Consider the following 25,801-nt stretch of genomic DNA (forward strand, 5'->3'; position numbering starts at 1 on the left):
CACATGGTGGCTCACAACCATCCGTAACAAGATCTGACTCCCTCTTCTGGAGTGTCTGAAGACAGCTACAGTGTACTTACATATAATAAATAAATAAATCTTTAAAAAAAAAACATAAAAAACAAAAACAGGGTTTCAGGTAGCTCAGGCTGGCCTTGAACTCCTGATCCTCCCACCTCAGTCTCCTCAGTGCTATGATCTGAATGGCCCCTTCATGCTTTTGGGAAACTTAAGGCCACTCAGGCTTTCTGTGCCTCAGTTTCTCAACTCTAGGATAATAACCGAAAAGCCGAGTTCATGCATTACAGCACCTCTTTAAGGGTACCTCGAACATAGTAGGTGTTCAATAAACACTGCATGACTGGGCCGTTGCTCTAATAAATGGATTGATTCATCAGTAAACATCTTGGAGCAGAGTCTAGATGTAAGGGCACAGACAGAGCCCATCAATAAAACTGGAAGTCAGCAGGGTGACTGCTGTGTGCAGGCACCATGGAGCGGGCCAGGGCTGAGCAGACAGTCAGGACTCACTTGTCGGCAGCTCCTCTCAGTCCACTGAAGGACTGGGTTGGGTGAGGCAGAGAACTTGACCACTTCGTTTTCATATTCATCCAGTAGGCGAACTCGAAGCCGGTAGATGCAGCCGCAGTTCTCACGGGCGCCCCACCTGTAAGGTGGTAGTGCATCATCAAGTCCCTGCCACCCAGCCAGCTGTCTGGGTTGGCAGAGGGAGGCTGAGGGCTATGCTTTCTTGCACCTGAACTGAGGTCTGTCCACTTAGAGCATCTAGGCACTTAAGAGGCTCAGTGCTGGGACGGAGCTAAGTGGGAGGAGCCAAGCCTGAGGAAAGAGCCCAGAAGGCTTTGTTAATGGGGGAAGTAGAACTATGGCGTTCTAGGAAGGAGCCACACCTAGGCAGGAACGTGTTGACCTGAAGAAGGAGCCAGAGCCCAAGAGAAAAGAGCAAATGCTTTTCGGAAGGCTTTGGTGCCTCTAGCCAGGGCTTCAGCTCCATCACCCTCTGTGAGTGTCAGTTCTTGGGCCAGTGTTGCCAACTCATCAGAAGCCTTGACAATCCACAAGACAAGGGTTGTCTCTGAGTGGAACGATCGCATGGAGCCAGTCAGTGGACTTGTGTGCATGATGCCTGCTTGGGGGCTGGGGGGCGGGGGGAGTCGGGAGGGATGTATACAGGAAGGAGGTCTCGGCACTCAACAGGGTTCCTCCCCTCCCTAGCTCTGCTACTGTAAGTACCTCCCAAGAAAGGGGAGCCCAACCCAATGGAGCTGATGGCGATGAGACTGAACTATCCCTGTAGCCCACTCTAGCTACCATCCCTGTGGCTCCGGCTTCACTTACCAGTCAGCTACGCAGATCTCAATCTGGCCACTGTCCAACAGCTCCTGCCATACTCCTTCCTTCACCAGGTCTACAAGCTGCCTCTTGGAGCACCACCTGGGAGGGAGATGCTGGGACTGAGACACAATCCTAAAATGACTGCTGCGAAGCCTCTCCTAATCACCCTGCTTAAAGTAGCTGCTCGGCTTGCTTTTCAGGACAAGAAGGTGTATGGTGCTTGCTGTGTCCCTTACACCCACTCCCATTTCCACCCTGCTCGGCTCGCAGGAGGCTGATCTTCATGCTAGTCTTCATGATGGAGGGCCCCACACATTAGGCAGCTGAGCAGGGAATTCTAGTGCCTCTTAAGATTCTGGGGGCCCTGCCGGGCGTGGTTGGCACACGCCTTTAATCCCAGCACTCGGGAGGCAGAGGCAGGCAGATTTCTGAGTTCAAGGCCAGCCTGGTCTACAAAGTGAGTACCAGGACAGCTAGGGCGAGTAGACCCTGTCTCAAACAAAACAAAACAGAACAAAACAAAAAACCAAAAACAAACAAACAAAAAAACAAACAAAGAAAAGATTCTGGGGCCCAAAAGATAACAGAAATGCTTGCTAGTGGAAGTGAGCTGTGTCAGGACAAACCTAAGTATGCGTGGGAACTTCATAAATGATAGAGAAAATGGACATGGTAGCGCAGGCCTGTACTGCCAGTACTTGGGAAACAGAGGCAGGAGGATCAGAAATTCAAGGCCAGGCTCAGCTACACAATCAGTTAGAAGTCAACCTGGTCAATATGAGACTCTGTCTTGGGAGAAAAAAAAAAATCAGAAAATTTAGAGCCAGATTATCTGGGTTCAAATTCCAACTCTACCGTTTACTTTTTTTTTTTTTTTTTTCAGATTTATTTATTTATTTATTTATTTATTTATTTTATCTATGTGAGTACACTGTCGCCCTCTTCAGGAACACCAGAAGAGGGCATCGTATCCCATTACTGGTGGTTGTAAGCCACCATGTGGTTGCTGAGAATTAAACTCAGGACCTCTGGAAGAGCAGCCAGTGCTCTTAGCCACTGAGCCATCTCTCTCTCTCTACACACACATACACACACACATTTATATTTATATTTATTTATTTTGAGACAGGATTTCACTATGTGGTTCTGACTGACCTAGAACTCATTATGTAGACCAAGCTGGCCTCAAACTCACAGGGCTCCTCTGCCTGCTTCTGCCGTGGGAATGCTGGGATTAAAGGCTTGTGCCACTACTCCCAGCCACTATATTTTAGATATTAGCCATTCTCTTTTTTTTTTTTTTTTTTTTGGTTTTTCGAGACAGGGTTTCTCTGTGTAGCCCTGGCTGTCCTGGCACTCACTCTGTAGACCAGGCTGGCCTCGAACTCAGAAATCCGCCTGCCTCTGCCTCCCGAGTGCTGGGATTAAAGGCGTGCGCCACCACGCCCGGCTTGATATTAGCCATTCTCTAGGCTTTAGTTTCTCATTATAAGTGAAGGAAAGCAAAATGCCCATGTTGATAGGTGTAGCAGACGTAGGGGCATGGCTCACTGCCTATCATTCCTGAAGACCTGGATCTCATCCCAAGAGAGATCCACAGAGACCACCAGCACCAAACAATGACCACAGTCAGTTGTGATGTGGTAGCACATACCTGGAATCCCAGCATGCTGGAGGTCAGGGGTTAGGGAGGTGGCTCAGTAGTAAAATGCTTGCCTTGCAATGAAGAGCTGAAGTCCACCCCCAATAGTCACATAAAAAGCCCAGAGTGCCAGCTCCAGGGGACCTAACACCTTCCTCTGGTCTCTTTGGGCGCCTGTACTCACAAGAAAACTCATGTCTGCACATATACACATAATAAAAAAATAATAATTAAAAATATTTGTTAAGTGAAGGAGGGAGGGAAAGAGAGTGACATAGGACTAGCAGCCTGAAGTGAAATAGGACTAACACCCCCGTTCCCCCCCCCCCCCGCCTTTGGACCCACCCCCTAAGCATCAGGGGGCCACTCACTCAAAAGAAGTCACGAAGCAGGTCTGGGAAGGAGCCCCTGGTACCAGCGTGAAATTCTTTTCCACGGCCCAACCATTCCCGCCGTGCTCCACTTCCCAACCTCTGAAGCCCTCTGCAGAATACAATGGAACTGAGTATACAGCATTCACTCAAGGGGCAGAGGCCTCCCGGTTTGCCCATCAGCTCCGCCCCAGTACGTTTCAATCTGTTGGCTTCTTACTGATCCTGTCTTCCATGTACCTGTATTCCTGGCCCCACCGACCCTGTCACCCAACTTGTTTCTGCTTTCAGCTTTTGTCAAACGCAGACTCCTAAGTTCTTCCTTGGTCCCACCTTTCTATCTTCCATCCTTCTGCCTTGCCCTGCCCACCCGCTCAGGTGGCGCACAGAGTGTTTTATGCAATGATGTGTGCCTTTCACCCTTGTCCAATCCGTCACGTTTTAGCCCATTCCTAGGCCATGCCCTCTGAGCTGGCTTTTCTTTCCCTCGCTGCCCCTAAGCCCTGCCCTCTGCCTGGGTCTCCAGGTTTTAGATCCCGCCTTCTAGGCGTTAGACTCCGCCCTTCATGGGTCGGCAGGGCTCGTAGACTGCACTTTCCACGCTCCAAGGGTCAGGCCCCACCCACCAACTAGAAGGCCCCGCCTCCGGGCGCTAAGCCCTGTCCCCGGTACCCACGTTCTCCGCAGGAGTTGTAGATGAGGTTGCGGCCAAACGGCGCTCTCAGGCAGAATCGGGCCAGAGCGCAGAATGGGAACTCATCGTGGCGGTTGCCGTTGGCGTCGGCGGGACAGCGCTGGGCCAAGGCGTAGAGGGCTCTGCCCTCCGCGCTGCGGTCGCGAGCCAGTTGCAGCAGCCATATACTTGGGCCATCTACCAGGTCGCGCCAGGCCCGGCACACTGGCCGGCAGCAGGTCACTAACGCGCGAGGAGGCACGTGGCTCAGCACCTGCACCAGCAGCTCAGGGGGCAGCTTGGTCAGAGCCAGGCGCCGAGCTTCAGTCATCTGCCGTCGCGAGGGCCGCGCTCCCATGTCCTGCCGCTGGCGTCCTCCTCTGGGTGAAGAGGGGTTGGTGTTCAGCTTCCCAAGGTCAGGATGCCTGACAGCAGACAAGGATATAGAACACACCCGTTCCTCTGGGACCAAAGACTCCCTCCAAATCTAATCTAGTCCCCGCAGGGTGTGGTGGAGAGCATGCACTCTGGAGGGAGAGGCAGGAGGATTGCCGTGAATTTAAGTCTAGCCTGTCTCACATAGTGAGACTTTTTAAAAAACAACAAAGGTCAATGAGGGAAAACCATTTCTGCCCAGACTTGTGTCCCCCCTTTTGGCCTTGGAATTCACTATATATCTCATACTTTCTTCCTGAAGGTATCTAGAATCCAAGTCTCTGCTTATGTTCCTTCCAAACCAGTAGTGTCCTTGATCCTCCGAGCTGCATCCAGACTATTCCATCTCAACCCTCCACCAGGCCCCCATCTGAAGATCTCAGTTGGAGGGCAGTGAGTCTACTGCCCACCATATTCTCACCCAAGACCCATCATTTCCTTTACTCTGTCATTTTCTCCAGGGTCTTGGGGATCCACAACCTTTGGTCTCCAATACTATGTTCCTGTACCCTTTCTGCTGCCTCTCACTCTTTCTGTACCTAGCTTCAACTCCATGGTTGACCATTTAAAGTCTTGCATCCTCATACCTAGTGTTTGAATTCCAACTCTGAGTTCCCCTTTGCCTATACCCACAGTAACAATACAGTCTTACTTGGCACCCTCACATCTCTGTGAAGCAAGCCTCTAAAGTGGAAATTTCTGGTTTCGTTGGAGATTCAGTTGTGTCCTGTGATGCTTTTTTGGAAACTGTCTTATGAGAGGATGTTTTTGCTGAAGCAGACATGGGAGGATGTTTTTGCTGAGAACAGACACCTGGTGTTTTTCTAGAAGCTGCCTGGAAAAGGGGCATGTGATGTTTTGCTAGCGCAGACACTGAGAGAACATGTGATGTTTGGAAAGGGCATAAATGTAACCCAACAGACAGTGACAAGGCTGTGTGGCATTGGTTCGCCTTGCCACTCTTTGCTGATCATTTGTCATGACTTCATAGAGAGGAATGAGCCAAAGAACTTCTGGTGGTGTTCTGGTGGCTTCTTGCCATTTCCTTGTTCCTGGGGCTGGGTTGGCAGAGCCTGGTGGTTTCTTCTGGATCAGACTGCCATTGCTGATTCATGAATAGTGTTTGCAAGTGGGTTGAGCTACTTTGAGCTGAACTACTGATATCCTGACAACAAAGATTGGAATCACGCCAAAGAACTCTTTCTAACCAGGTCCATATCCTCCTTTGCCCCATTACCCTTTCTTTTCCACTGCCTCTGGTGGGTGCTGGGCTAGGAGATTAGTAAATATAAGCCTACAAGCCCCACCTCCATCACTAGTGCCTCCATTCCAGTGCTACCTGGGAATCGGATTCTCATATTTACTCTTTCCTCACCCCCCCCCCCAACTTTATGTGTCTTCCCCCTTCCTTCCCTTTCTCCCTTCCTCTTCCCTGTGATGTCTAGGCTGTTGTCCTTAAGTCCAGGGTCCCCTTTGCCTCCCAAGTGTTAGCCATTACCATACCATTTTTGTAAGGCTCCTCCATCTTGGTTAAACAACGACAATTCCCCAAACCAAAGTAATATGGTCCCTAGAACAATTTTGGTTTATTTGTTTGTTTATTTGTTTTGTGGTTTCTGTTTTGTTTTGTTTTTGTGACAGGGTCTCACTATATAGCCCTAGCTGGCCTGGAACATCCTATGTAGAACAGATTGGCTTTGAACTCACAGAGATCCACCTGCCTCTGCCTTGGGATTCAAGGTGTGAGCCATCATGACCGGCTATTTTTGTAGATTCTTGACTTTCCCATTGGCATCTTACTCCACCCCTAATGACTGGCCACGAGATAATTTTTTGGATCACTTGATTCTTTTTTTGGTTAGCCCTAGCAATGGTTAACTGCAGGCCAAGAGGGAAATCTTTCCGTTCCCTTTCCTGTATTCTAACCTTCCAGCTACTCCAGCCTGTAAGTGGACTTGGAGCTTTTTCTTTCTTTCTTTCTTTCTTTCTTTCTTTCTTTCTTTCTTTCTTTCTTTCTTTCTTTCTTTCCTTTTTTTTTTTAATAAGAATTATTTATTATTTTATGTACAGTGAGTACACTGTCACTCTCTTCAGACACCCCAGAAGAGGGCATCGGATCCCATTACTGATGGTTGTGAGCCACCATGTGGTTGCTGGGAATTGAACTCGGGACCTATGCGAGAGCAGCCAGTGCTCTTAACCACTGAGCCATCTCTCCAGATCCCTGTTGGCCTTTTCTTGAATGTAGCCTTCCTTTACACAAATGCGGAAATACAGACATGGCCGTGCCAGATTCTCTCTTACTCTTACACTATTTCATGTCTTGCTACTCCTCTTTCCTCCTATCTCTCCACACCCCCAACTCCCACAGTGCTGAGAGTGTAATTCTGGGCCTTGTGTGTGCTAGCCAGTTATTCTATCATTGAGCTGCACCTCAGACCTGCACTGGTGAACTTAGGTAGTGGTTCTACAATTGAGCCTGGCCACACTAGGCTCCTTTTGCCTCTTTAGGGTAAAATTTGCCCCTCATCCCACTTAGCCATGTACAGCAGTGCCTGTACCCATGATTCCAGAACATTCTAAGTTCTAGACCAGCCTACTGAAAGTCTCTAAAATCAAGATTGAAGGACAAAAAGTCCATAAACACCTAAACCTGTGCTTTCTGCCCTCAGTAGTATCTCTTGAATCTGTTTCCTTCCTTCCTTCCTTCCTTCCTTCCTTCCTTCCTTCCTTCCTTCCTTCCTTCCTTCTTTCCCCTCACCCCCCAAGACAGGATTTCATGTAGCCCAGGATACTCTCAAACTTGCTGTGTAGCCAAGGCTGACCTTGAACTCCATCAGCCTTCACCATGCCCAGATGGTGAACCTTTTCTAAGCATGCTGTAATGTCAAGGTCCTCAGTGACTGCGGTGATGCAAGGCGAGTGTTCTCTGCTGGAGCCATCGGCAGCGTTTCGCTGTCGTCACCTAGGTCCTAGGAACCTTCTCATTCTAGGCTTCTACCGGGGTTCCTCACTGGAGGCTGCTCTGATGGCCTGTCAGAGATGACCTTTGAACCCTAGTCCTCATCAGCTGTCACCTGCACCACCACCATCTCCTGGCTCTGTGCTTCCTTCCTCGTAAGCACTCAGGTAGGGGAAACACTTGGGTCAGGTGCTGTCCTGTGCATCTCAGAACCTTCCACAACTCCCCGTTCTCAAGCTAATGGCAGACTCCTCTCTGGGGGCCGTAAGGTTCCACACTATCTGCCCACTGTCTCTCTGTTCTCCTCCCACTCAGGTATTCACTTTAAGGTGGCCACGTCTCTGAGCCTTTCCCTGGCTGCCTCCTTTATAATTGTGAGGCTTCACCACCAAACTATTCCCACCCCTTTTTAAAGTTCTCTAAAAACATTTCTTTTTCGGGCTGGTGAGATGGCTCAGTGGGTAAGAGCACCCAACTGCTCTTCCGAAGGTCTGGAGTTCAAATCCCAGCAACCACATGGTGGCTCACAACCATCCGTAACTAGATCTGACTCCCTCTTCTGGAGTGTCTGAAGACAGCTGCAGTGTACTTACATATAATAAATAAATAAATAAATCTTTAAAAAATTTTTTTCTTTTTCTTGCCAAGTGTGGTGGCCTAGACCTTTAATCTCAGTTCTCCTGAGGCAGAGATAGACAGATCTCTGTGAGTTTGCACCATCCTGCTCTACACAGTGGGGTCCAGACCAGCTAGGGACTCAAGAAGAAAAGGAGGAGGAAGAGGACAGACAGACAAATGGGGCTGAACCAATGGACCAGGGGACAATAGCACTTGCTTCTCTAGTAGAGGACTGATTCAATTTCCCAGCACCTACATGGTGGGTCACAACTGCTCTAACTCCAGTTTCAGGGGGTCTGACACCCTCTCCTAGCTTCTGAGGGCACCATGCATACGCGTGTTACACAGGAAAAGAAGGAGGGGTGGGGGGCATGCAAGACTGAGCCAAGCAAAGCTTGAGTCCTGTCTGCTGCATGCAGGAACTCCAGGTCTCTCTGGGGGGATGCCCATGGTACATCGCTCCCACAATCTGGAGGCTAAATGTCAATCAGTGGCTGAGACCAGTTTGGGTGGGGGAAATCAGATACTGTCTGCTCGTCACTCAGCTACTGGTAAGAGAGTCTGAGCTGCATGTTTGTTGGCTGGTTATTTTTTGGTTGGCATGGTAACTGGGGATGCTGCTAACATTCCATCTGCAAGGACCTATGACTGTACATCCCAAAAAGGACTATGATGGTGGTACTTCCTCTCTAACACGTAGCTCCATCACTCTGCGAGTCACAAGGCCTCTGTCACTGGAGAAGTGGCACTGCCAAGGGATTTTCCAGGTGGCAGTCTAAAAATGCCTCTGACTCCCTGTAGAGTCACGATCCCTCTTGGGAGTCCTAGATCGTTGCTAGGTAGTTAACAACTGGCTAGGTGGGGGTTGGAGGGTGGGAAGACTAATGTTTATAGCCTTGGTTGCTGCCTGGGGTGTGAATCACACAATTACACTGCCCAGCTGAGGCCCCAGAGCTGTGAAGTTGGAAAGAGATACGTGCAGTTTATCCACTTGAGCTGGTGCGAGCTGGCCCCAGCACATCCCTGCCGGTGCTAGCTGCTGACATTTCAGCTGGCCGCTTGAGGGTGCTGTGCTGAAGACAGCAGGGATTGGCCAGCTGGTTTAGCATTCCCAACACGGGTACCAACGTAAAAGCCATCATCCTGTGACCCAGAGTCCTCTTCCATTTTGTAGCAATGACATCTGAGTCCCCTGAGTGTGGGCCAGCTGGCTGAGTCCAGTTAGTTCCCAGAGCATTAAAACAACATCATTATTTATGCAGCCATCTATCTTTGTCCTCCCACTCCAAATCCAAGGTGTTTTTGTTTGTTTGTTTTTTACCTTTTTAAAGGGGTGTGCATGCATGGGTGCAGGCATGTTTGAGAGAGAGAGAGAGAGAGAGAGAGAGAGAGAGAGAGAGAGAGAGAGAGAGAGACTATGTATCCCTAGCTGCCCTGGAACTTGCTAAATAAACAATGCTGTTAATTCACAGAGATCCACCTGCTTCTGCCTTGGGAGTGCTGGGATTAAAAAGGCATGTGCTTGGCGTTTTAAAAGTTTTTTTTTCTTTTTTTTAATAATTACATCAATTTCAATTCTCTTCTTTCGCCATGTGGATCATGGGGGATCGAACTCAGGTCGTCACGTGTGTCACCAGGCACCTTTACCCACTGAGCCTTGTCACCAGCCCTCAAGTATTCTAGAATCCGATGGTAGTTTTTGTTTTTGTTGATGTTGTTATACAGGGTCTCACTCTAGTGCAAGTCGGATTAGAATATGCCTTAGCCTTAAGCTTTCTAGGATCACGGCACTGAACTGCTGTAGAACACGTCAATGAACCATTTATTGAACTGAAACTAGGTCTTTTTAAAAAAAGGTCTTGAAGTCTTTTTTTCCTCTGATGGCTGCCACGATGCTACAGGTTTCCAGTAGGGGGCGCTGAAGGAGCGTGGCAGGCGGCTGGGCTTCTCTGTGGCATGCGCCTGCAGGCTCTGACGCATCTATGGCATCACCAGGATTCTCCAGCGCCTGGCTCCTGCCACGTGTGGCTGGCACCACCATCTCGCTCCAGACACTTTTCTGTATGCGATTTTGTGTGGCCTCCGACTGGATATGCACTTCCGGTAAAGCCAATTCCAGCCTGAGGCTGCTGTCTTTTTTTTTTTTTTTTTTTTTTTGGTTTTTTCGAGACAGGGTTTCTCTGTATAGCCCTGGCTGTCCTGAACTCACTCTGTAGACCAGGCTGGCCTCGAACTCAGAAATCCGCCTGCCTCTGCCTCCCGAGTGCTGGGATTAAAGGCGTGCTGCTGCTGTCTTTTTAATTGTTCTTCCTTTTGATTTCTTTTTTCTGTTCCTTTAAATGCTTACCTTTAACACTTGTTTAATAGTGCGTGTTGTGTGCATGTAGATGCATTTATGCTAAAGCATGTGTGTGCAATCAGAGGAAAGTTTGCAGGCGGCAGTTCGTCCCAGTAGTTTCTGAGGATGAACTCGGGTTGTCCAGCTTGCTGGCAAGTGCCTTCCCCCTGAGCTATCAGTGGCTCTTCTTGGTGTTTTTGAAATAGGTTCTAGGCAGCCAAGGCTGGCCTTGAACTTCTTATCCTTCTGTCTTTATCTCCCAAGTGACGGGATTACTGCTGTATGGCACCTCATTCAACTCATTTTTCTCTCCCTCCATAATTTCCTGTCCCCCTCTTCCCCTTCCTCCCTCCTTTCCTTCCTTCCATTTCTTAGTAATGGTCTCCCTATGTTGTTCAGGCTGGCCTTGAACTACCGGGCTTAAATTACCCTCTTGACTCAGTTTCCCAGGTAGCAAAGGATACACACACACACACATAATAAAATATAAGATGATGTTTTAAAAATAATTATTTTATGTGAATAAATGTCTTGCTTGCATGGCTGTAATGAGTGCACCACATTTGTGTCTGGTGCCTGAGACACAAGTCATCCGAGGGCATTGGGTTCCCTAGAAGAGACATTAATCATGATTGTGACCATGTAGGTCCTAAACAGGAGCAGTAGGTGCTATTAACTACTGAGACATCTTTCCAGTTCCCAAAATGATGTTTTAAGTGTGTATGTGTGTGCGTATGTGTGTATGTGTGTGTATGTGTGCATGCATGTGTGTGTATGTGTGCGTGCATGTGTGTGCGTGTGTGTATGTGTGTGTGTGCAAATATGTGTATGTGTGCGTGTGCGTGCACGTGCATATGCCTGCACATATAGAGATCAGCGGACAGCTTGCAGGCGCTGGTTCTCTCCTGCTACACGGGCTCTGGGGATGAAACTCAGGCTTGGTGGCAAGTATCTTTACTGGCTGAAATGTAATGAGAGTTTTGGTTTCTTTGAAAACACAGAAGCACTATGGGAATCTGGTTTCCTTTCACTCCCAGGTGTGGCCTATGGCGCTGCTTCAGACTGTCCTCAGCAGCTGGCTACAATTTGCCCCGTGCTCTAGCAGGGGTGTGATTTTGCCAGCAGCAGATAGTTTTTGTGACTGTATGACATTTGGAATTCTGGGGCGTTATCAGAGGGCATATGAAAGCTGAGAGCAGGGGTGGGTTGTCTGCTGCTGCTTGTTGTTGGTTACTGTTTGTTAAGTAGTTGTAAGGAAAGAAGAAAACAAGAAGAAACAAGATATCCTGACAGTGAAGATCAAATTTGCCCCAAGGAACTCAATGCCCCTAATCAGCAGGAAGTAGTCTAACTCTAAGTGCCCCCTTTCCTTTCTATCCCTTTTCCCTCTCCTATTGAAAGTTAGGGGGTTGAAAGGTAGAGAAGAGTGGGGCCTAGCAAACACAGGAGTGGATGCTCACAGTCAGCTATTGGATGGATCACAGGGCCCCCAATGGCGGAGCTAGAGAAAGTACCCAAGGAGCTAAAGGGATCTGCAACCCTATAGGTGGAACAACATGATGAACTAACCAGTACCCCGGAGCTCTTGTCTCTAGCTGCATTTGTAGCAGAAGATGGCCTAGTCGGCCATCACTGGAAAGAGAGGCCCATTGGACTTGCAAACTTTATATGCCCCAGTACAGGGGAACGCCAGGGCCAAAAAGGGGGAGTGGGTGGGTAGGGGAGTGGGGGGTGGGTATGGGGGACTTTTGGGATAGCATTGGAAATGTAAATGAGGAAAATACCTAATAAAAAAAAAAAAAGAACTCACAAAGTAGCTAAAGACAGGCTACACTGAAACACCTTGCCAAAAAAAACTGTTTGTTTTCTTTGTTTTGTATTGGTTTTCCTGAGACAGTCTTACTATTGTTGGTCTTACAGCCTGGGTCTAAGTGCAGAGATCACAGGTCTGTGCCCTTGAACTCAAGAGATCGGCCTGTCTCTCTCTACCTCCCAAGTGCTGGGATCAAAGGCTAGCATCACCATTGAGTAGCTCCTGTTACTCTTCATAGCTCTGAGACATCAACAATCATGGTTCCAATGACTATGTGATTCCAGGCTCCTGACTGGTCTCTGGTTGACACATACCACTCAGTCCCTGAATCTGGCTTCTTCCTTCCAAACAAACAGCTAACAGCAGCTCATCCACATAGTTGGACGGAGCCATCAGCTCCACTCCCCTTTTCTTGCTGAGTCATATGTCAGTGACCAGATGAACCACAATCTGTTTTATCCACTCACCTTGATGGGCACTTGAGCTGCTCCCCATTTGGAGCTTTTATGAATGAAGCTGCTATGATTGTTCATGTATGAAGGTCTATGTAGGCACAGGTTGCATTCTCTTGAGTAAATACCTAGGAATGGAATTATTGGGTCATAAAGTAAGTATGTATTTTACTGTACAACAAAACAGTCAAGAGGGTTGGAAATATGACTCAGTGGCTTGGAAAGATGACTCAGTAGCTGTGCACACTGGCTGCTCTTCCAGAGGATCTGGGTTCAATTCCCAGCACCCACTTGGTAATTGACAACCACCTGTAACTTCATTTCCAGGGTATCTGATGCCCTCTTCTGGCCTATACGTGTACTGTAGTCATGTGGCACACATACATACATGCAACTTAAACACCCATACACATTTAAAATTAATTAAACTTAAATAAACCTTAGTTTAAAAAAATCCATTGTTTGCTGGCCAGTGAGGGTCTGGGGCATGGCTCAGAGGTAGAGTGTTGGCCCAGCCTGCCCATGACTATGGACTTATATGCGGCCCCATAAGGAAATAAAGAGAAATTAAAGCTTTTAGTATAAAGGGAAGCTTAAGATGGCTGTAAGTTTATGTATATGGGCCACAAAATGAAGGGGAGGAGAGATAAGGGAATTTAATCAGTTAACAGCTGCAGGCCAAACCAATGGAAAATCATTCTGTGTTCAAAACAAAACAAAACAAACAAGCAAACAAAAAACATTTGCTGTGCATGAGTGTGCATGCTGTAGTGCGTAGGTGTGGAAGTCGCATGACAACTGGGGGAGTCTGATGCCTCCTTCCGGCACACAGGGTCTTTACCTGCTGAGCCCCGTCTCTGCTTCCATTCTGCATTTTTTTCCAGACAGGGTTTCTCTGTATAACAGCCCTGGCTATCCTAAATTCGATCTGTAGACTAGGCTGGCCTAGAACTGGTTTTCCTCTACCTCCCCAGTGCTGGGATTAAAGGCATGAGGCACCAAGCCTGGACTATTCTGCATTCTTTAGTGTTTTCATATCCCTGGCTGGCCTGGAGCTTCTGCATACACTAGGAACTTGGAATTTAAGGTACATTTCAGTAGACAGTACTCTCTATAATGGATAATTCAAACTCTGGGCATTGTAGCATGTTGCTTAGAGTTCCCCCCAACCCAGTAACAACCTAGGACTTCTTAGGATGGTATCCCAACCCTAAACTTCCCACTCACCATTGTCTGCCTGTTTAGAGCCAGAGAAGATTCCAGAAGGCTTTTGTGCGTGTGCTTGCACTGGCCTTGTAGCTGGTAGCTATTAATGCCAGGACCAGTCCTGCCCTGGCTAACATCCACAACAACTTAACAAGCACATATATTACACACAGCCCTCCACCTTAGAAGTTTCTATGTGTTTTGTGCTTTGCTGTGCTAGGGATCCTGCTGGGTCAGCGAGACCAGGGAACTCTGGCCCACCCTCAGCCTCCCAAGAATTCTGATTGAACAGAAAAGTCTAAGACTATGACCGCAGGTTTTTGTTTGTTTGTTTGTTTCATAAACTACAAGAGAAAGGAATAAAGCTAGTTTTGGCTCCTGAAGAAACAAAGCCAAAACAAAACATGGAGTCCTCCGTCTTGGCAGTATTAGGCATTCTCACAGGGGCCATTACTGGACAAAGATTACCTTTTCTATAAATGGTGTTGAGACGATTGGAAATTCTTTTTTTTTAAAGGTTTATGTATTTATTTTATGTATTATAAGTACACTGTAGCTGTCTTCAGACTCACCAGAAGAGGGCATCAGATCTCATTACAGATGGCTGTGAGCCACTGCATGGTTGCTGGAATTTGAACTCAGTACCTTTGGAAGAACAGTCAGTGCTCTTAACCACTGAGCCATCTCTCCAGCCTGAAATAACTTTATTTTATTTGTTTGTTTGTTTGTTTGTTTTTCAAGACAGGGTATCTCTGTGTAGCCCTGGCTGTCCTGGAACTCACTCTGTAGACAAGGCTGGCCTCCACCTACAGATATCTGCCTGCCTCTGTCTCTGCCTCCTGAGTGCTCGGATTAAAGGCATGTTCCACCACCATCTGACTGGAAATGACGTTAATTTTTAAAAAAGATTTATTTATTTATTATATGTGAGTACACTGTAGCTGTCTTCAGACACTCTGGGAGAGGGTGTTAGATCTTGTTACGGATGGTTGTGAGCCACCATGTGGTTGCTGGGATTTGAACTCAGGACCTTCAGAAGAGCAGTCGGTACTCTTAACCGCTGAGCCATCTCACATTAATTTTTAAATTTAACTTTTTTATTTTATGTGTATGAATGTCCCTGCATGTATATCTGTGCCCCATAAGTATGCAGTACCGTGGAGGCCAGAAGAGGGAGACGTAACCCCAGGACCTGTCACATAGGTACTGGAAGTTGAACACTGGTCCTCTAGAGAAGCCACCAATGCTCTGATTGGCTACTTCTCCAGCCCCAAGGAACCTATAGAAGGCGTAAGGAAGTGTGGGTGGGCTCTAAGGTTTTGTAGGTTTTTTTTTTTTCTCACTTCCTGTTCTCTCTGCTTCTTGTGTGGATGAAATATGACCAGCCCTGACGCCGCCATGGCACATCACTCCCTCTGGCACCTTGGGCTAAAATGAACCCTTTCTTCCTTCAGTTGCTTATCATAATTGAAAAGTAATTAATACACTCCCACAATGAGTAAATAAATAAATACAACACCGCCCCCCAACCCTTTTAAAAGGATAAATTAGAGCTGGATGTGGAAGCTCACTCACACCTGCAATCCCAACACTCTAGAGCAGTGGCCCTCAACCTTCCTAATGCTGCCACCCTTCACCACAGAACCTTATGCTGTGCCCTCCCAACCAGAGAATTATTTCATTGCTACTTCATAACTATAATTTTGCTTCTGTTATGAATCATAATATAAATATGTGATATGTGACTCCCAAGGGGGTCTCAACCTATGGATATAGAACCTCTGATCTAGCGGTAAAGACAGGAAGATCATACATTCAAGGCCATCTTTGGTTACAGAGTTAGAGGCCAGTCAGTCTCATAATAAATAAATACACTTTAAAAATAAAAAAAATGTCTGGACTCTTAAAGCGTCTGGCTCCGGGCGGTGTGTTGGGGTCTGTGGTGTCTAATAATTGCTAACATAACAGCTGTGGGGAAAGCAAATGCACTCGGGGCCCCTGAGGAATGGCTCACTGCAGTTGTCCAGGCCTGACTATGATTATGCTGAGTGCCAGAATCTGGGCTCCATATGGCAGCCTTGATGCAGGGCAGGAGGAATGTGGGTGGAGACCTGTGTGGGAAACAGCTGACATAGAGGGCCTGTCTTACAGCCCCACTGGGCTTCTGGTTGAATTCAAAAAAGACAGAGAATATACATACATACAAACATACATACATACATACATACATACATACCTATCTGGGTTACCAAGTGATCAAGTGAGACTAGACTATGGGGGACAAAAGATACATAAGAAGAAGGGAAGAAAGTAAGTGAGAAGAGGGCTGGGCTGTAGGGTTGGTGGGGCACTTGCCCAGCAGTCACAAAGCTCTGGGAGTGATCTCCAGCACTGCATAAACCAGGCATGAAAGACCACACCTGCGACCCCGGCACTTAGAGCTACGAGGGTCAGAAGTTCAAAGACATCCTTGGCTACAAAGCAAATGTGAGGCCTGGACTGCCTAAAACTAAGTCTTTTTTTTTTTTTTTTTTCTTTTGATTTTGATTTTTCGAGACAGGGTTTCTCTGTATAGCCCTGGCTGTCCTGGAACTCACTCTGTAGACCAGGCTGGCCTCGAACTCAGAAATCCGCCTGCCTCTGCCTCCCGAGTGCTGGGATTAAAGGCGTGCGCCACCACGCCCGGCCAAAACCAAGTCTTAAATAACAAAACACAAGAGTGGGTGCCAGGGCTGGAGCCCAGGAGAGAGTTTGCCTCCCAGGCCCTAGGTAACCTGTAATATGGCCAAAGAAGGAAGGAAGGAAGGAAGGAAGGAAGGAAGGAAGGAAGGAAGGAAGGAAGGGAGGGAGGGAGGAAGGAAGAAGGAAGGAAGAAGGAAGGAAGGAAGGAAGGAAGGAAGGAAGGAAGGAAGGAAGGAAGGAAGGAAGGGAGGGAGGGAGGGAGGGAGGGAGGGAGGGAGGGAGGGAGGGAGGGAGGGAGGGAGGGAGGGAGGGAGGGAGGGAGGGAGAGAGGAAGAAAGGGTGACCCGTCCAGCAGGTCCAGTTATTTGTGGGTCTCGAGGGGACCTTCTCCTAAAAGCCAAATGGGGGAAAAGGGAGATAGAGAACCAGGCGCGAATGAGACAACGAGTCAGTCTGAGATGCGCAAGGTTCCGCTTTACTAGGGCTAGGGTTTGCTTTATATACTCTTGCAAGAAAGAAAAACAGCGTTGGCAACAATAGCATAAGAGGAAGAGGTAAAACAGGAACTGGAACTAGGCCAGGGTACATCTCGTGCTTCTGCGGTCAGGACATCTGCAGCAATCTTTCCGGTTTTCTTGTCAACAGCTCACACAGCAGTCTTTGTTCCTCTCTGGGGGAGGGTGACCCAAGAGACACTCGGCCGTTAGGTCCCACTAAGGGGCCATGGTCTCCTACATCTCCCCCCTATATTTTATTTAAGCACCAATAAGAATTTAAAGGCCAATTTTAAATTTAGAAGAGAGAGGCATAGAAGGGCCACCAGACAGTTTTGAATAGGCCAGGGGCCCTACTGAGGCAAGCTCCGTGGGGAGAGGTAGGGGTCTGATCCCCAACTCATGTCAGAAGGGGCCATGTACAAGATTATCTCTTAGGCTCGTTGTATTTACCCAGAGTAATCCTGACCTGCCTTTGTGTCAATTTTCTTGGGGGAAGGGCCTCGGGACACCGACCTTCATGCAATCAGACGTGCCTCTCAGAGATTTGTCTTTTGCTTGAGGCTAACCTCTGAGCAGTGCTTAGCCTTACAACTCTCACGGGCGACGGCCTCATAAGGTCTGTGACAATTGTCTAGCCTTTCTCTCAGAACCAGGAATAGCCAATTATGGGGTGGGGGTTGGGATCCTTAAACGTGCATTTTATGAAAATTGAGTTTGCCTGACCCCACAGAGAAACTTTGTTCTGCCTTGTCGGTGTCGGTACATGTATCATCTTCGTCGGTGTTTAACCTATGATAATGAACTGAAACAGAAGCACTAGGAAGAGATGAATCAATCTGAGATTTAATAAAACGAGTAAATTTTTGGAATGCCCATGGACCAAAGGATAACAACAACAACAGGCCAACTAATGGGCCCAAAAGGGATGGGAGTAGGGTAGACATCTAATCCTCTTTTAGTATCTTCTATATCTTGGCTAACTGCGGCATTAAGTAGATGATAAGCATGCGCATGCGCAGTTTGTTGGTTGCCCACAAGGGCTGCAATGCCTGTGCCTGCTCCGGCAGCCCCAAGACCTAACAATACTGCCAGGGTAACTGCCCTAATGGGTTCTCTCCTTTGCCTAAGGGATAGGTTGCTTCCTCTGTCCCAAAAATTTAACAGATCTTCTGGTTCATGCACTGTAAAATGTGGAAAAAGTTGTACCAAGACGCAATAATCTTGCCGGGCGTGGTGGCGCACACCTTTAATCCCAACACTCGGGAGGCAGAGGCAGGCGGATTTCTGAGATCGAGGCCAGCCTGGTCTACAGAGTGAGTTCCAGGACAGCCAGGGCTACACAAAGAAACTCTGTCTCAAAAAACCAAAAAAAAAAAAAAAAACCAAAAAAAAAAGGGCGCAATAATCTTTATTTTTCAAAAATTCTGAGATAATAAGAAATTTGGTCAGGCCTGTAGAACACGCCAAAAAGGTATCCGCAGGCGCAAAAAGATAAACTTTATCACTGGGGGGAACAAAGGTATCATTACAAATTTCCATTAAGGACTTGGGTGGGAGCATAGGAGGCCCCAAAATGCAACTCCCGATACCTGATAATGCAGCCAGGGTGACCCGTACAGGATCAAAACTTTGAGGCCCAAATTCAGGCAATTCAGAAAATAAGGAGAAATTACCAAACAATGCAATACCCTCATAAAAGGGCGGCTGAGCAGAAAAGCACATCCAGCAATCTACAAAGTCTGATTTTTTTCTCGTAATAGTCAGAGCGGATGCAGAAACATTAAGAATAGACCATAATAAATCAGTGGAAGCGGGAGGTCCCCTCGGAAGAGTGGGTTGAAACCAAGAGGGATCCGGTGCATTGGGGGGGATCTGGGTCGGTATTAGGGCAGTGGGGGGTCTAGCAGGCCTGGAACGATGTAGCTGTGGGTTGGGTCCAATAGAAACCCTATGACTATTAGTAAGTGAAGTTTGAACAAAAATACTGCATATCCTGTCGCATAAAGGCGGAGACCCCAGGAGAGGGGGCGCGATTCCCAAGAAAACTTTTTACCCTCATCGGTGAAAGATACAATCAGAGGACTGTACCAGCCTTTGGTAGAGCTGTCATATTTGCACAGCCCGTCCAGCAAAGGGGTGGTGTTGTTATCCTTAACTGTAATATAATCCCAAGAAGAAGTGAGGTGCCAATACGCATCACCCGTTGTCTCACACCCCCAGCTGGCACAATAAAAATCAGAATCAAAACCACACTTATTTTTTGTTTTTTTGTTTTGGTTTTTGTTTTTTTGAGGCAGGGTTTCTCTGTGTAGCCCTGGCTGTCCTGGAACTCACTTTGTAGACCAGGCTGGCCTCGAACTCAGAAATCTGCCTGCCTCTGCCTCCCGAGTGTTGGGATTAAAGGTGTGTGCCACCACACCCGGCCAAAACCACACTTATAATCAAGAGCCTTCTGTCGATGACTTGGGCCCGGGCAGACATAAAAACCTTTAGAAAAAAGTTGATCTTTTAATGCCGCCCTAGTGGCTGGCTTTCCACATTTTCCATCTCCATCAAAAGCCACTTCAGGGTTCTGGAGATATGGGTCATGTGTTAAAAACACCCCAGGGAGCCCCCAGTAGGCTCCCACACCTAAGGCCAGCTTACACAAATCTATAACTATTGGGTCATATTTGGGAGACACGCCACTATGGGAGCGGGAATAAACTAGATGTCCTGCTTGATTTGATATTACCCATGTATAATTGAAGATCTGGTAGGTCTGGCCCGGTGCAGCCACAGTTCTAAGGCAATCAGGATCAACCCCATTATTTTCATGATGATTCTACAGAAGAGCACAATAAAAATCTTCTCAGGAGCCACCCTGGGTTGTATTAAATGGCTTAATTAATCTTTCTGGGAGCCATCTGGCTCCTCCTTCTTTAGAATTGTAGATGCAGGCTGAGCCCTTTGCCCAAATAATAACGGGATCTGGCCCATTCCAACTTCCAGTAAGTGGATCCTTCCACAACACTTGGGCATATTCTAGACTGGTTTTAGGATGCCAAAGTCGATCAGCCGCAGAGCTGCGGCTCATGTCAAGAGTCAGAAAATTAAGTGCAAATAGTGCATGAGACAAGAGCTGCTTTGAGTTTTCTTTAAGGGTGTAGATAGTTTCTTGGGCTCCAAGCTTAGTCAGGGTGTTTTTTAAGGACTGATGGGCCCTTTCAACAATTCCCTGCCCTTGAGGGTTATATGGAATTCCGGTAATGCGCTTGATCTGTAATTGTGCACAAAACTGTTTAAACCTAAGACTACTGTATCCAGGGCCGTTGTCTGTCTCGATTACCCTGGGCTGTCCCATGACAGAAAAGGCATACAATGAATGATTTATAACATCTTTGGTAGCCTCTCCCGTGTGGGCGGAGGCACACAAAAACCTACTGAAGGTATCAATGGACACATGCACAAATTTAAGTCTTCCAAAAGATGGGATGTGAGTTACATCCATTTGCCAGAGCTCTTCAGGGACAAGGTCCCGAGGGTTAACCCCTAAATGTGGTTCTGGTAACAAGGTGAGACAATTTTTACACTGTTTAACAATTTGCCTGGCTTGTTCTCTGGTTATGTTGAATCGTAGTCTGAGTGTCTGTGCATTAAGATGATGTAAAGTATGGGCTGTCTGAGCTTGCGACAGCGGATCAGGTTTGATAGCAAGACATGCAAATCGAGTGGCCTGATCAGCAAGATCATTTCCCCAGGACAGAGGTCCAGGAAGTCCCGTATGGGCTCGAATATGCCCCATAAAAAACGGGTAGGCTCAACTTCTTATGAGCATTTGTATTTTAAGAAACATTTGAAAAGTGGTAGTGGTGGGTTGAATACTAGGGACCACCTCTAAAGCTCTTAAAGCCCTTACCACATAATGGCTATCTGAATATAAATTAAAGGGAGATGAGACCGATTCAAACACTTGTAAAACTCCTCGGAGCTCTACCAGTTGGGCTGAGGCATTGGTGGTCTCAATGACTTGGCGTTGTCCTTCGACAACGATAGCAGCCCTTCCATTACTGGACCTATCAATAAACACAGTTAAGGCATTGGATATAGGCTGGAGCTGAGTAACCTTGGGGAAGACAAAGAGTGTAGTCTGCAAAAACTGCACCAGCTTATTGGCTGGTAAATGTGTATCAAAATTTCCCTGAAAGGAGGATAATAATACAGTCCGATCATTAAAGTGTGACTGTAACCAAGAAAGTTGTTCAGGAGAATAAGGTAAGATAACGGTATCAGGAGCTTTTCCAAAATGACGGGTAGCCATCTTGATTCCTAAAACAATTACCTGACATATAAGAGAAGGATAAACAGGGAGAAACTTTGAAGGTGTGGCTGACAAATGAATCCAAAAAAGGGGATTATCATCCTGCCATAATAGGCCAGTAGGTGCAAAGGATGAGGAAAAAACTATCAAAGACAGAATTTGAGAGGGGTTATAATAGCCCATGGTTTGCTGATTAATGGCTGACTCTACTTTATAAAAGGCCTCTATGGCGGCAGGAGATAAGTCACGCAGGGAGTTTGGATCAGAATTTCCCTGGAGTATATCAAAAAGGGGTTTTAATTCTCCAGTAGTTAATTTTAAATATGGTCGTAACCAATTTATATCTCCTAGCAGCTTTTGAAAAATCATTTAAGGTCCTCAGCTGTGAGGGGCGAATAGTTAACTTTTGGGAATGTACTCTAATGGTTCTAATTGAAAGCCTAGGGAGGGAGGAAGGAAAAAAGAAAGATTGATATTAGAGAGGAACCAAGAACTGTTGTCAGTCTTCAGAGCTGAAGAGGCTGCTGTAGTTAAGAAAACGACTTTACTAGGAGAATGGAAGAGCTGTCACACGCACGCACGCGCACACACACACACACACACACCCTCACGCACTGCAGCACTGTGTCCGGAGAACACAGTGAATGTTCCTCTCCAGATGTGCTAACTGGACTGCACATCACTTTGCTCTAGGTTTCTGGGACATGTTTGGAAATTCTCATGGAGCAGATGCTGTTTTCCACCAAGGGAAACTGAGGTTTGGAAGGGCAGAAGATATGCTCAACTCCCTCCAGCAAGTAACCTGTAAAGCAAGGGCAGAGCACAGACTCATGGGAAACTCCTAGATTGAGTGGGTGATATTCTGGGGGCGTGGGAGGTGTGAGACAGGGTTTCTCTGCATAGCCCTGGCTGTCCTGGAACTCATTGTGTAGATCAGACTGGTTTCGAACTCTCAAGAGACCAGCCTGCCTCTTCTTTCCCAGGGCTGGAATTAAAGGTGTGTACCACCAAGCCAGGTTCTATTTTCATTTTGAGACAAGAGTTTACTGTGTACTGAGACTGACCTTGAACTCACGACCCTCCTGCCCTAACCTCCAGAGTGCTAGGATCGCAGGCATTCACCACCATACCTGGTCTCAGATCTGATGAGTCTTGATGGGGGATTTTAAAAAAAAACAAAAACAAAAACAAAGCAACATGTGTTTGGCAGGCTTTGTAAGGGGCCAACACAGAAACAGAATTGAGGGCAAAAGCTGACCAGCTAAAATCCAGTTGCGTCTGGTTTCCTTCTGCAGGAATAGAGAGGACTGTCTTTATCGCCGACTCAGGTGGCCCTCTTTCAGGGATTTGTGATTAACTGGCTTCCCCGATTGCCTATGTCTGGTACCAGTGGCTGCATCTGGTTTGAGCAGAGGCCTCCCACTCTGCCAGTCAATAGCTAGGATGAGGAATCTGGTGCACACTCCTCCAGAGTCTGGACCCCCGGACCCATTCCATACTGGTTCATTTCTATCACCACACCCTCAGCCCATCCCCCACAACCCCTCCCCTGCTTTCCTGCCACAAGGTTTCTCTGTGTAGCCCTGGCTGTCCTGGAATTCACTCTGTAAACAAGGCTGCCTCTGCTGACATTAAAGGCATACACTACCATGCCGGGCTAATTTCAGCACGTAGGAGGCGAAGGCAGGAGGATTTCAGTATATCTGAGGCCACCCTAAGGATACATAGTAACGTGTATGGGATAACTTTTTTTTTTTGAAACTGTATCTCAAAAAAAAAAAAAGGCAAAACCCATAACAGATAAAGAAGATTTCTAAGTAGCTACCCAAAGAGTACAAAGCAGAATAAGGTAAAAACATATACTAATGCTCGTATAGTAGCCACGCCTGTATGTCGAGTATGTGCGTTGGTGAGTGCGGCGGCTGAAGTCCAGCTTAAGCACCCTCCCCATGCTCTCCAGCTGTTTTCTGTTGGAGCTCATGGACCAGGTTAACCTGGATCATTAGTAAGCTCCAGAGACAACCCACCCCACCCCCTCTTCCTGGGTTTACCTGCGTGCTCATCTTGCTCTGGCTTTTTTTGTGGGTGCTGGGGATCTGAACTCAAGGTCCCTGTGTTTGCCAGGCAAATGCTTTATGGATTTGGCCATCTCCCCAGGTGTACAAATTACATATTTTGAAAAATAAACCCATTGCTATTTTAACTGTTGCATTGAAGGTGGGTGCTCCTTTAAGGAACCCTTTGTCTTCATATAAATTCTGTCCCTCTGACTGGTCTATTTGCTGGTATTCTCTTGGGACATTTAGATAATTTGTCTTCCTTAGATTTTCTATAGCTGTGAAAAAAAAAAAAAAAAACACCAATAGCACCTTTGGGAGGAGAGGGTTTATTTTAGTGCATAGCCTGTAGTTCATTATCCAGAAATCAGGGCAGGGATCTAGAGGCAGGAGCTGATGCAGAGGCCATGGAGGAGTGCTACTTACTGGTTTGCTTCTCAGGGCTTGCTCAGCCTGCTTCCTTATAGAACCCAGGACCACCAGCCCAGGGGCAAAACCACCCAAAAGAAAGGACTGGGCTCTCTCACATCAATCACTAATTAAGAAAATGTACTACTGGCCAAACTGATGGGGGCATCTGTTCAGTTGTGGTACCCTCTTCCCAAGTGATGTTAGCCTGTGTCAATTTGACATAAAACTAGTCAGCACACGTCATTGTTTAAAATCAGATTTGCGCAGAGGCAGGCAGATCTCTTAAGTTCGAGTCCAGCCTGGTCTACAGAACGAGTTACAGGACGGCCAGGGCTACTGGCGAAAAACAAAACAAAACAAAACAAAACAAACCACTAAAATCAGATTTGTGTTATTTATACTTCCAAGACAGGGAGTGGAATAAGCTGAAGAAATGAACTCAGAAGAACAAACGTTACACGGAGAGGAATAAACACAGCTGAAATGCATCAATGTAGCTAAGTCAGGAAACAGGCTGACACTCTGAAGCACGCATTCTGCCAAGGGGCTCCCGGCCAGAGCGATCCAGCCGTGGCCCCGGGACTACGGTGAGAACACATGTTGGTCTGGGCAGGCTATTTTCCCTATTCGGTTGGCTATTTGGGACATGGGTAGAGCTTCGAGAGAGTGCTGGGAGAACGTTTTCTTCTTCTTTTTTAAAATTTGAATTTAAATAAAAAGTAAGATGTTATTGTTGCGCAAGTTTTGATGTGTATGTGTGTTAGCGTGTGGAGGTCAGAGGACAACACGTGGGACTCTGTTCTCGCCTTTAATTCTGAGTCTTGAGAATCACCAGGAGGTTTAGCAGCAGGCACTTTTTCCTGCCACCATCGACCCGGTAGACCTAGTTCCATAAAAACAAAGTATGTATGAAACGTGGGAAATGAAGCCCATTACTTTGTATGCTATCTTAAATGTTAGTAAAAATAGTAGGGTGTGGCTGCGCACGGGTTTAGTTCCAGCACTGGAAGAGGCAGGAGGATCTCTGATTACAAGGCCAGGCTGGTCTACATAGCAAGGCCAGTCACAGGTACAAAAGAAAAGAAAAAGAAAAACCACACACACACACACACACACACACAAAGTAAAGTCTTCTCAGTGGGACTTGTAGCTTTGCAACTTGCACGTGTACAGCTAGCTCAGTGTAAGGGTGCACTGCATAACGGAAGAGTCTGGGAAACGATGCGTCCCTGGGGTGGGGTAGGGGCGGGGAGGGGCACACAGAGCCAGTGGAGAGAGTCCTCCATTTTCCAGACTGCTCCAGCCGCTGGTATGGACACGACCCTCGAGTTCCATCCCAGGTCCGTACCTGTCCGGGCGGCCTGTTCTGAGTTGGCGGGGAAGATCCAATCCCTACCCCGCGCTGGAGGGAGTCGAAGAGTGACCCGAGGTCCGGGAAGTCAGCCCCGTGATCTGGGATCCTAGTGGACCGTCTTCTTCTATGCTCAGGATCCCGGGGCCACCGGGCAACGCTCCAGCCTGAGTGAGCCCGGCCCAGGGCCGCGGAGCTAGGCCGCCTGTCCCTGAAACGTGGCTGCCAATCCCCTGGTGGACACCCCGGGCACCTCCCCTGCCCCCTTCCCTGAGACCCGCCCCGCCCCACTCTTCCGCCCCAGGCAGCTTTTCCTAACACCGTCGTCAGGGTAAATTCTCTGGTCTCTAGCGAAAGGCTCAGCTGTAGCTCTGACCGCGGATTTGAAACCGGAGGATGAAAGCAGAGACAGGATCGGTCCTTGGAAGCAGAATCCGTCTTTAGCAGAACGGTTCAACACGCGGGCTCCGCAGCAATCGCTACTCAGCTGTTCAGCTTTAGCGAACCCTTCCCCTCCAGGAAGATCAGCGACCCCCCATGACTCCTTTAATTTATTTATTTACTTATATATTCACTACCACCACCCATCTCCCCCCCCCCCCCCATGTAGCTATCCAGGAACACTATGTAGATCAGG

The 25,801-nt window shown here is 47.5% G+C and overlaps 1 protein-coding gene across 5 annotated transcripts in view; it reads right to left on the bottom strand.

The window, feature by feature from the left end:
• The window catches only part of Fbxo17 (F-box protein 17), a 32,545-nt gene extending 7,150 nt beyond the window's left edge, over window positions 1-25,395 (bottom strand). For 4 of the 5 annotated variants that reach the window (XM_085841974.1, XM_085841975.1, XM_085841972.1 and 1 more), the window contains exons 1-6: window positions 25,162-25,395; window positions 12,676-12,788; window positions 4,046-4,467; window positions 3,370-3,481; window positions 1,360-1,455; window positions 532-667 (exon numbers count right to left, since the gene is read on the bottom strand). In XM_085841974.1, coding sequence (XP_085698100.1) covers window positions 532-667; window positions 1,360-1,455; window positions 3,370-3,481; window positions 4,046-4,400 — 699 coding nt within the window. In that variant the 5' untranslated portion in view covers window positions 4,401-4,467; window positions 12,676-12,788; window positions 25,162-25,395. The remainder of the gene's footprint in view (window positions 1-531; window positions 668-1,359; window positions 1,456-3,369; window positions 3,482-4,045; window positions 4,468-12,675; window positions 12,789-25,161) is intronic. The other variant, XM_021167352.3, reaches the window with a different exon arrangement.
• Window positions 25,396-25,801: the final 406 nt, after the last annotated feature.

The sequence above is a fragment of the Mus caroli genome, unplaced genomic scaffold, assembly GCF_978045245.1.
Source record: "Mus caroli unplaced genomic scaffold, Mus_caroli_1 scaffold_8, whole genome shotgun sequence".
Lineage (NCBI taxonomy): Eukaryota > Metazoa > Chordata > Mammalia > Rodentia > Muridae > Mus > Mus caroli.